The sequence below is a fragment of the Carcharhinus amblyrhynchos genome, chromosome 19 (assembly GCF_965287045.1).
Source record: "Carcharhinus amblyrhynchos chromosome 19, sCarAmb.v2.hapA, whole genome shotgun sequence".
In the NCBI taxonomy this organism is placed as follows: domain Eukaryota; kingdom Metazoa; phylum Chordata; class Chondrichthyes; order Carcharhiniformes; family Carcharhinidae; genus Carcharhinus; species Carcharhinus amblyrhynchos.
The window spans coordinates 29,291,377-29,303,712 of NC_137342.1; the positions used below are offsets into that span (position 1 = coordinate 29,291,377).

General features: G+C 38.8%; 1 protein-coding gene across 8 annotated transcripts in view; it reads right to left on the reverse strand.

Moving 5' to 3' along the window:
• Nucleotides 1–12,336, reverse strand: part of LOC145355394 (protein PHTF2) — a 112,547-nt gene that overhangs the window by 26,132 nt on the left and 74,079 nt on the right. For all 8 annotated transcript variants that reach the window (XM_080207442.1, XM_080207443.1, XM_080207444.1 and 5 more), the window contains 5 exons: nt 10,989–11,147; nt 7,910–8,108; nt 4,342–4,509; nt 3,505–3,717; nt 1,201–1,329 (listed from right to left, as the gene is read on the reverse strand). In XM_080207442.1, the coding sequence (XP_080063568.1) occupies nt 1,201–1,329; nt 3,505–3,717; nt 4,342–4,509; nt 7,910–8,108; nt 10,989–11,147 (868 nt within the window). The remainder of the gene's footprint in view (nt 1–1,200; nt 1,330–3,504; nt 3,718–4,341; nt 4,510–7,909; nt 8,109–10,988; nt 11,148–12,336) is intronic.

Consider the following 12,336-nt stretch of genomic DNA (forward strand, 5'->3'; position numbering starts at 1 on the left):
TGGAATTAGAAAAGAGTAAAATGAAACTGACTGCAAACCTAATGGAAGGCCAAAGGAATAAAAAAAAGAACAAAAAGATGTTTTGCAATATCATTGCTAGAAACATAAATCTGCTAAAAGATCATTTTTATAGAGGCTAACACTGAATGCTGGTTCTGCATTTGTCTACTCTCCCATTAGAACTCAATGAAGGTATTGTAATCTTAGTAAGCATATGTTTATAACAGTTACGTTGTCAACTAAAAAGGCAGAGTACACATGCTAAAATTGAAATGGATGGAGATTAGGGCAAAGAATTTTCATTGTTTCCTCATTTCTTTCACCTTTCTTGCTAAACCATCGGAATCATTTGTGGCACAAAATACATTGGCATATTAAATTTCTACCATGTTATATGGAGAAATTAAGCTAAGGTGTGTTCTCCTGCGAACGACATACATGTGCAGTTCAATCGTGTTGCTTCTCTTGAACAGGCAGACTAGGCAGTGGCCAGGATCAAAGATTGCACGGCTCAAATCATCACAATTGGGCAGCAGTCTCCTTTTAACATGTAGTTGGAGCAGAATTGTGAAAGGTATGAATTTGTATTCATCCAAAACAAATTTTGTCTTGCAATAAATCCTCATTCTTCTTGATAGAGTGAATCTTAGAGCAATAGTTAAGGAGTTTAATTCTAGGCATGAGAAATTTTGTAGCTGAAAACATGGGTGCCAATTTAGGAACACTGAAGAATGATAAAAGAGCCAGAATTGCAGTAACACAAAATACAGAGGGTTACAGTATTCAGAGGAGATCACAAATGTAGGAAGGGTGTGGCACCTGGAACAAACCAGTGAGATTTGTTGGAGCTGGAAAAATGATCAGATAGAGAGGTAAAAAAAAGGTCCTCCCACAGAACGGGTCAGATTTTGTGGTGCCCATTGTCAATTCAGTTGCATCATTCAGTGGCCTTTTGTGCTGTGAACTTGCAAAGAGCCTACGACGGAGAACCACAAAGAGCAGACCCCTCTCTCCACAGCTAAAAAACAAAGCAAATTCTCAAATTTGCGCATCCACAAATGCTGGGTGCAGCAGTGACAACATTTGATTTCCACATATGTGCAGAGCAGTACGCATGCACAGAAGTGACCATCTTGCATTGGCAGGAGTTATAATATTAAATTAAATGATTTCCACCCCTTTTTAAAGTGTTATACTCACTCGTTTCATAATCATTCCACTGATTTCCATCACAGACATATCAGCTTTCTTACACTCGTTGCATTCCCAGACAATTGCACTTACTCTTTCCAAACTTATACTGGAACTGTGAAGCCATGGTAAATGACTCTGGCAAAAAAGGACAGATGTTATTTTTCAAAGCTTTAACTTAAAGTTGAAGGATCCTTATTACGTATTCCAGTAATCCAGTTATCTGGCAAAAAAAATGCATTAAATTTACATTTAAGTATATTCTTAAGTCTTTTCTTCTTCTCAATTAATAATACAAGTATTACAAAACTATCCTCAGCAAAGCACATGATTTTAATACTGTAAATAGATACACTCACTTGTACTTGCAAAGTTGCAATCCAAGTTTACCTCAGAAACATAATGCTATTACACCTAGATTGTGAACAACCTGGTTCAACCCGAGACAATGAGTGAAATCTTACCCAAAAATGGCATTGTTGTTTCCAATAAGAAAACCAGCCTGTTTCTCTCCAGACAAACAGATCGGTTTTCTCCCAGATCTTACGACACTCTGGCAAAACATCATCAAAAGAGTTTCACTCCATCATGCAGAGGAGTCGGGCTTCAACAAACTGGCAAAGCCCGGCTGCACGGAGATCGGATCATCCCAATCATTACAGTAATAAACATCCTCCCCCCAATCCACCATAGAAGTCTCAAGGGCTGCCCCTCCCCATACCACATCACCCCCATCCCCCGGCCAAACAGCTAACACTTCCCCCATCTGCTCCGACTTACTGCTATTATAAATGATATCCTTCCTTCCTCCCCCTTGAGGGTCCCACTGAGGTTCACTCCTCAATACAGCTGGCACTGCCAGATTCAGATCAGTATGGGCTTGGTGCCAACCTGTGCCAAGAGGCATTGACAGGCCATTATTTGGCCATGTGTTTTTCCCTCCTGGGATATATTTACCTTTGCATCCCCAGGGGGGTCCCCATAGCACATTCACGTCTAGGAGAACTTGTAGTATACAGCTCCAATGTGACTACGGGGGAGGAAGATAATATCTGGCGAAGGAGTATGTTGATAGTATTCAAACGTATGTAAATCAGGTTCACACCTATTATGGGTGTGTACCTGATGACATCGTTGAAAAGGTGTGGCGAAAATCCAAAATTGCAATCTCTTCCAGATTTTGAGCCCTCCACCAGCATTCCCGCAGACGACAGGACTAGACTCAAGATTGTCCCCAGTGAGCAAGGAGGAGACTGGAATATGGAGTTGTTATCGAGGGCCAAAGACAGTGGCTTCAATCGTCCCCAGACTCCAAAAGTATTCAAATGGTGTTTAGTTGCACCTTACACATTTTAGTTAGTTCCACACTCAATGAAAATAGTTGAACATACCTACACTGTCACATTGTTCCAAATAGGAGGATGACTCTCTGCAAAGTGCAAAACTGATTAAAAGTTCTGACAACATACAGGTCGCAGTTTGTATCCTTAATAATGTGCTGAGTTATCTGATCTCAGCCAGAACAGCATCAGGTGTATACAATTTCTCTCAGTATTATAGAAGAAAATTACTTCCAGATTTTCATCCAATGATCATGAGTAAAGGAAATTGATTAGGAAAGGTGCAGCAGAAGTTAGTAATCTGGTTCTGTCTTGTCACAACCAAAGCAATGGCAAAACTTTAATAATGCAATGATTTATTAAGTGAATAACTTGTTCATTCAAATATCATGACTAATGTTGACTTACACACATATACTGGAAAATGTATTAATCAGTTATCATAATTGATATTTTCTGATTAGTATTCACTCTCCCTGTCTTCAGGTACCAAGCCCTAAGCGGGCTTTGGTGACCATGGACTTCAATGTATTGGTCCATGGTTCTGCTTGGCGAAGTACTACAGTGGTTTGCCGTTACCTTCTGCAAGTTCTGACTGAGCAGGATGATCTCCCTCTCTTACCTTTGTCTGTCTTGGGAGAATTTGCAGGTTGATAATCAACATTACAAGCACACTTTCCATGGACACTAAATCCCAGAGCTTCTGGCTCAGAGGCAAGACCTCCTATTTACATATTTATTGATATTGAAACCAAAACCTTCAATAAAGTGCAAAATAGCCTTTTTTCTGAGCATGAGAAATCCAAATCATGATAGCAGGTTGGAACTATGGACAAAACATTAATTATGCAACTGAAATGATTAAGTACTGCCTTTAGTCAAGCAAAATAATTAATTCAAAAAATATGCTAAGTTAAATATTAAATGAATATTTAATAATAGTTCATTGTATGAAACAAATTCCAAAACAAACCGGGTGAAATGGATCATCTCGATATTCCTTTTTTCCTGAGGAATTCAAGTGGGAATTTTCACCCTCAGTCTCACTAGTGCAGGAAGTACGGCATTCAGCACAGTGCAGAAGATCCTCCCATAATACATCTTCAGTTTCTGATTCATGCCGTGTGCTTTCTGAATCTTGTCTAGAGCTGCGTGAACTACAACTAGTAGCAGATTTAGCTGTCTCCTGCAAAAGAATTTGACAAAAAATGATATTTCAAATGTACAACTCAACTATTAGTTGGAACCGGAAGCAGGAGCCATTCTTACTTAAATAGGAATCTTCTACGATTGAAAAGTTTAAAATTTCAAATGTCCACCTGCCTAGCATTCATTTTGACCTCATTTTAGTGGTCTCTTCATTGTGAAATTATTTGTGAAAGTAATTCTAATAACTTTCAATTTTAATTAGGTCTTGTTATCTATGTTGTTTTCCATTCTAATGTGAGAACGGGCGACACAGTGGCTAGCACTTCTGGCTCACAGCACCAGGAACCCAGGTTCAATTCTGGCCTTGGGCCACTGTCCTTATGGAGTTAGCAAGTTCTCCTGTGTCTATGTGGGTTTCCTCTAGGTGCTCAGGGTTTTCTCCCACTGTCCAAAAGATGTCCGGGTTAGATGGATTAGCCAAATTGCTCCTTGGTGTCAGGGGAATTAGCAGGGTAAATATATGGGGTTAAAAGTGATATTGTGGTCGGTGCAAACTCAATGGGCCAAATGGCCCCTTCTGCACAGTAAGGGATTCTACGAGTACAATGTAGCATGCAATATATCGTTGATTATGGTGCCGAAGAAGAAACTAGTTTATAACCTCAGGAGTGTAGTGTCTTTTATACTGGTGAGATTTTCTATTCCGTAATATACTATCACTTGAAATTCGTTCCCCAATGCGTCGTTGCGTGAATATTTGTGATCCAGCTTCGCCATCTTCATCGCTTGAAACATCATCTGATACATGTATGACAGGTCTAGGTCCTTCCTGTTTAGAAATGTAAACATGAGCAAAACGAAATAATAAAAGTACAATATTTCACCTGGTTCAACTTCCTTCGTAAATAACATCACGAAATGTGCTGTTCATTGAATTTATCTGAGATTTGAACATTCCCTCATTTGCAAAGAAGCAATTGTTGAATGCTGGAGTGCAAGGACTCACCCTTTAAGTAAAAGATTTGCTACAAAAAAAAAGGCAGGTGCTGAAAATATTTATCCATAACTGAGTCACTTATTGGATGAATAACAACAGCACCAGCTGTATTTCCATTACAAATGGATTTCAGATTTCTGACAGAGATGTCTTTGATCACCTCCTCATCTTTTTTCTCTTATCTACCTTCTTGCTTTTCCCAAACACTGCCAACATCACCTTGCACCACATAGCAACATTCCAAGACTCTGGCCTACCACCTGTGCTGCATCTGTCGACCTTCTTGTGACTACCTCCTCTGCCATCTTTTAGCCCATTCAATCACAGTTGATGAAACAGTCACCTATGTAGCTTGTGAATGTCTGATCTCATTGTCCCATTATCAGAATGTAACTTAAATTCATTCTGCTCCAAATCCCCAACCCACTTTCTATATTAGTCTAGAATAATTCTCAGCACAAACAATGCCAAAATCTGTTCCTCTACAGGATGCCACCTCCTCCAATCGACATCATTTATCCTCATTTGGAACTCCAATGGGGTAATTATTCTTTGTTATCATGTTGAAACCGAGTGGGATGGTGCTGAAGAATGTTGGAAAATTGAGGCGATGGGGCCCAACGGCATCACACTGCCCGTGGGATTCTAACGTCATCTCCTTGATCACTATTGGCTGATATTTCTCTTTGAAGACGTACCTTCTGGTTACTACCACTTTCTCAACTCATCCTCATGTGTAAGGTGACAATAGGCCCCAGAAGGTATTTGTGAAGGCCCCAAGTTTCTGGGAGAAACCTCTAGTTAGCTCCAGGCCTTGATCTCAGCTGAGGTTCTCAGTGGAAAGTCTTCTTTTCAGTCTTCAAGATTCTATTTAGGAGTCATTTTAAAATCACTTGCCAGATATTCTGATACTGCAATGGTATCTCTGCTGTAACAGAGACTTCCATGGCCCTTTGTGAGGACAAGCATCTCACTGGAAGCCCACCATGCCTACATAATGAATCCTGACCAAGGAAAATGGGCTAGGGTTCAGTGGATATAGAGGGATAGGCAGAAGTTCCACCCTACCAGAACTTAACCTCCAACAGGGGGGCTGCTTCCCATACCTGAGTTGATAGGTTACTCTGTAAAACTGGCCATTTGCTCTGCTGTCTGACCCATTTTCCCATCCTTCCTCCTCCTTTCCTATACTCAGAGTCTTTCCCTCCTTTACAATATTTTTCTTCCATCCTTCATTGAATTTTTCATTTATAAAGCCTAACATCTGCTCGTCACTCCTAATAATCTATCTTTGCCTTCTTGGTCCCATAGCCAACCTCATCAATCTAGACAGCCTTAAGGATGATCCTAAGTGCTTCAAAAAGTACAATATGGTTCCCTACCCATCTCACACAACAGATCTCAAAACCTTTCAAAACTATCCAACTATCCTTCTCTGCAACCTTCCCTTTCCTTTCAATGTCCTTGGTCATATTTGATTTATTATTGTCACATATTAACATACAGTGAAAAGTATTGTTTCTAGCACACTACACAAAGCATACTGTACATAGAGAAGGAAACAAGAGAGTGCAGAATGTAGTGTTACAGTCATAGCTAGGGTGTAGATCAACTTAATGCAAATTAAGTCCACTCAAAAGTCTGACAGCAGCAGGGAAGAAGCTGTCCTTGAGTCAGTTGGTACGTGACCTCAGATTTCTGTACCTTTTTCCCAGCCCAAGAAGGTGGAAGAGAGAATGTCCAGGATGCGTGAGGTACTTAATTATGCTGGCTGCTTTGCCGAGATAGCGGCAAGCGTAGACAAGAGTTGATGGATGGGAGACTGGTTTGTGTGATGGATTGCGCTACATTCATGACCTTTTGTAGTTCCTTGCGGTCTTAGGCAGAGCAGGAGCCATACCAAGCTGTGTTACAACCAAAAAGAATGCGTTCTATGGTGCATCTGTAATAGTTGGAGAGTCATAGCTGACATGCCAAATTTCCTTAGTTTTCTGAGAAAGTAGAGGCATTGGTGGGCTTTCTTAACTATAGTGTCAGCATAGGGGGACTAGGTCAGGGTTGAATGCATATTGTTCCCTTTCACATAAACTATCACCTGTCCCTGTTCAAAACTCTCAAATCAGATTCAATCCTACCCACAGTATTGAGAGTTGCATTGGTCAGTCACTAAAAACATCCTACATGACTACAATTTCTATCATCATCCCTCTTTAACCGCTATCTTCAATACATTTTACCACACTATCACACTCAAATAACTTTCTAACATGGCATGGTTCTCTCGTGGTCCACTCCTGCCACTTGCATTGTTGACTGACAATACATTCATTGTTGCCAAAGGTTTCTCTTTCCAAGTCCATACAGTTAACTCTGATATATCCTCTGGATACTTTATACTTGCTCCATTCTTTTGGTCATTGAAATATTGCTGCTCCACTACATCATCCAAAAGCATGAAATAATTGAAGAGTAAAATGAGATTTAGTTCTTCCCTCACATTCAATCTATTTGAATGCTTCATCACCAAAACATCACCTGTCTCAAAGACTAACTTCTAATCCCCACCTTATTTGAGAAATCTAATTTTTTGACTCTCAATATTTGGAATATAGCTTTTAACATCTCATTTGACTATTGGTTTCCTGAGGAGAAATCAAAATACTGGGGATGATCTTGTGTTCCAGGTTAAATGGTATGACCAATGGAACTAAACTTGCTTTTAATTAAGGAGATTTTATTTAGAAAGTACAGATAAATACTAGGGAAGGAATTTTCCCATCCCACCTGCCATGGGATCGTAGTGGGCGGAGGACAGCGAATGCAAAGATCTGTTGACCTCAGGTGGGATTTTCCTGTTTTGGAACGAGTGCGGCTGGAAAATCCCACCTTAAGTCTGGAACAGATTGTAGAGTCCATCTAGCAGGTCTCAAAACTTGCTTTTGTGCAAACTTCCCCAAATATCCTGAATTCTTCCTTAAATATTTCCACCTGCCTTTGTGGAATGCCATTCCTCATGTTTATGACACTTAAAACTGACTATGCACCCTTTCTACTCCCAGTTGAAGCTTTCATCCTCTGATTCAAGCACTTGTGGTGGCAACCTCAAACATTTTATATTATTGAGGTTTAATTTACAGCAGTCAAAGTGTGGCAGCTTTGATAATAGCTAATCCCATAATTTGCACAGACTTTGCAACAACAGGCCAAAAAATTCTCATGTTAATGCACTTACTTTATGGTTTACAGGACTGTGTGTATTTCTTCCTGTTCCTCTTATCAAGTTGTACTCTTCAGGTCCCACTACTTCACAGTGGGCTGTATGAAATTGCTTTCCATCTTCATAGCTTTTGTTACACACTCTTCCATCCAGAGAAACATAGCCATTATCTGTCTCTGTTGATTTATCTATGGATATTTTGGTTTTCTTTGACCTTATTAAGTAAAAACAAGAGTCAACAGTTGTGCCTTAGAAACAAAATAACTTTTGGTGGCTGCTGGATTCAAAATCAAAATAACATCATACAAACAGTGAAGATTATAATGATGAGATTTCTTTAGTCAGTTAGGTGTCAGGCACCTATCACCATTTCTGAGTGTTCAAACCAAACTGCTGAAAAACTCAAATGGAGTTTTGGTTTGGCATGCACACGCTCTCCCCAAAATGCCCTTTTACCCAAGCCAGAGAGTTTAAGGGAGGAGAGCACATCATTGTTCTACCCACACCAGTTACACTGCTCTGGAGCTCAAAAGTTACAGCCCCACAGTATTACAAACCATGTATTTTTTTTTCTGAAGTTATACATATATCTTTTTATATTTTTAGAAAGGTAAAATCGTTTCAGTTTCATTCAGTTTGTTGGTGAGCTTGGTGCCCGAGAGTCTGGTAGACTTCTGACTAAATCAGAATCATCATCAAGTCTGCACTGATTCTCTGACAGAGTATTTTACCCAGACTCTCTCGCCCATCCTATCCCTGTAATCCCACACATTTATTTTAGCTAATCCCATCTAACCTACACATCTTGTGTTTGCTGTGCAGTTAAAGGAATAGTGAGCTTGGAATAATGTTTTTGGGTGTCTCAGAGTGATACACAATTTAGATGAGAAACATCAAGTGAATGCTCAGGAATCCACTGAAAGAAAACCACGTGCCAGTCCAAAGCGAGAAGCCTTTGTGTCAAGCTATTGGTAATTCTTCACTGGTTTATGTATCTGTAAAGATACTGCTGGGCTAAAGGAATAGTGGGATTTGAACTGCCTTCTTGAGTTTGTATTCGGATCTTTACAAGCATTTTGTCTGGTATAATACATTCATTTCCTTGTTTAATAATATTTTATTCTGTGAGTTGAAGGGCATTTGCTGACTCCTGTGAATTTCTTCAGTAATTTTCTTCCATGGTTTCAAACAAAAAATTAGGATCCATCAAGCCAGGTTTCATTCTGGGATCTGACTTGTATTAATAGCAGCTGGGATCGTAACAACTGTAAGTTAAGAAATTAAGTATAGGGTGGGGTGGGGTGTGTGTGTGTGTGTGTGTGTGTGTGTGTGTGGGGAGGAGGTTAGAGGATAGATTCCTGGGTATAATTCTTCTAACCAAGGTGAAAAGAGGAGTTCCTAAATGCAAGATTCTGGAGTTAAAGAACTTTAGAACCAGGGAAGTGTAGACTCAGAGTGGTTACACTTAAGACTCTAGCGTGTCTGTGTTGAATTGATAGTTTACAACCATGGGATGATTGGAGGAGAGCTGAAGAGACTACCTCGTCAGAAGTAAACAGAAGGCCCCATAAATCTCAACCTTACACAAATCTTAACCGAGTAGTTAACCTCCCAATTCCTGCAAGTAGTAAATATCTGACTTGAGGTTTTGAGGATGCAACTCAAATGTATGTAGAAGGAAAGCCGAGTTAAGTTCAGTTTAGAGTATAAGTAATTGTATATTGAAATTCAGTTGGATTAAACCATAAACTTTATGGCTTCATTATCTTATTAGATATCTGGGTTTTCGGATTTCTAAAAAAAAATTGGTCTCTACTGAGATCATAACATTCCATACTCACATCAAATATAATTAACCACTTTCTTTATCACTGAATTTTTTACATCTTATAATGAATGATATTATACCAGACAAAATGCTTGTAAACATCTGAATACAAACTTGAGAAGGCAGTTCAAATTCCACTATTCCTTTACCCCAGCAGTATCTTTATAGATACATAAATCAGTGAAGAATCACCAATAGCTTGATGAAGGCTTCTTGCTTGGGACTGGCAGTTACAAATGGTTTTCTTTCAGTGGATTCCTGAGCGTTCACTTGATGTTTCTCACCTGAATTGTGTATCACTTTGAGATACCCAAAAACATCATTCCAAGCTCTCTATTCCTTTAACTGACCTTGATAGCTTCCTGCATCAAGCTTATAATTCCTTTTGTAAAGTTAAATATTTGCAACAGTTTTGGATATAGGATCCACCGAGGATAAAAAGAATCACTAGATAAAATTCAAAAATATGCACAGAGGCAACTTAAGAACATTGAGCACAGAAGTAAAATGCTCCTATCAAAATAACCATGGTATATATGGAGTAGTTTGTAATAGGACAAATATACCTTCATATGATTGCTCTAAAATTCTGACTGGTTAATACTAGATTTAAGTTTATTTCAGATATTCAGATTGTCCAAACATCCTATTTACCAAACAATAACATATATGGCAGCAAGTATGGTAAAAGTAAATACAAACTGTAAATCTAAAATTTTAATTATTTGATTCATATTTACAATAAGTTATATCAATACAATTACATCAATGTGATTTTACAGCTTTCTTAGCTAAAGAAAAGTAATACTTCATCAAGATACTCCCCAAGACATGGTGCACTGCCTGAAGTCACGTGCTATATAGAGCAGAATAGTACTGAATCAATTCCTGGACTGTGTTGGGTTAACTATCTGGGGAGTATGTCAGAACTGCATTAGTCCTGGGCCTTCCTGGGATGGCGAGGGAGAGAAACAAGCTTCCCACTCCAGTTGTGAACAGACACCATTATTTAGAATCCTCACATGGACCCCACAGGGATGAAGATCACAGCCTACGGACAAAAAATCTGCCATCACTAATGCTCTATATTCATACATAAAAGATATTGGAAGTTTATTGGCATGTGTGAATCTCTGCCTCCGCAGAAACTAGAGCCAAAAGAGTGGAGGAAAGGGAAATAAAGATAGGAAAAAGGCAAACATATCTTTGAACATGAGTATTCGTAAGGAATCTATGTAGATACAGACTAATAAAATTAATACATACCCTGGAAAATAAAAGGCATGCAAGATCTCTCTTAAGATTGCACCAACACTGTAGCTGGTGCCTGTGCCAGACTGGTGGTATACCTCCTGAGTATTATCTGTGGTACTAGAGCCATCTCCTTCCCTATGCACTTCCAGATGAGCAGCTTTCCGCAATTTCCTTTGTAAGAAAGGTTAAAAATGAGGTTATGTTGTTAAACCAGTATTACTATGCAACTGCTGCCATGCCTGCAGAGCCTGTCAAAAATCGATGCAATGGGTTTTATAAACCAGCATTTCAATTTTCACAGAATCCACAATTTATTTTCAGTTCATGTTTTTCACTTTCTGGCTACAATGAGTCAGAAGATGTAATATGACACAGAACACAGGCTTTAAAATTATATTTAGCACTTTTTGCAAATCAATACATTTCAATGATAGTGTACATCAAAAGTAGTTCCTGAGATGTACAAAACTATTTTGCAAAATAGTTAAATATTTACAACATAGTAACAGATTTTACTTGCAGATGAGGACAGAATAGGAAATTGAGTATAATGAGTTCTTGGAATTCAAGCATCTCTTAATGCAAGGCAATGCAAACCAAATGTGTGCTGTTTTACACCCAAAGATGGAAAATATCCCTTCAATGCCTACGGATAGTGTTTGATAACACGTTACTGGGAGGCACAACAAAAAAGGCATACTGATTTCTCCTCCCAGCAGAAAAGATGACACTTGTTTTTTTACCTCTGTATGGCAGCACAGCAGAGAGAACATTTATAATTACACTCAAAACCATAACGTGTTGGTTAGTGCAGCAGAGTTGTAACAGGCCATGCCACCTATCATTCTCTTACGTAGCTACTCAGATGCGGCCACCTTCAAGAAAAATTGCAATAGGAAAAAAATGTCCCGTTCATTAATGAAACAAAATGTAAAGTTATTAAAATAAATAACCATGCATAAAGAGATTGCCTGAAGATCAAAATAAACATATTCAGTTTAAAACATACTCAGTATAAACTTGACTCTTATTTAACTGGATTCTACTTAAATAATAGTTATCACAACTCACCAAATACTTGTCTATATTTATCTTGTTACATAGCTAATTTATTTATTTTTAAATACAACTACATCATGTGAGATTTCTATTTTGTCCACACGCTTCTAGAAGTGATACCACCAGATTCTATACTTTAGTGCCAACATTATTTCTGCGAAGCCCGGAAACAGTCTACTTCTCCTTGCCTGAAAAATATCTCCTTGGTACAATTTGAACCTGAGCTTTGCAGTCAAGGCCCAACAACTGATGTATGACCAAAAGTTTGCAAATTAAAACAGCCTTATGCCTGTTTCATGCT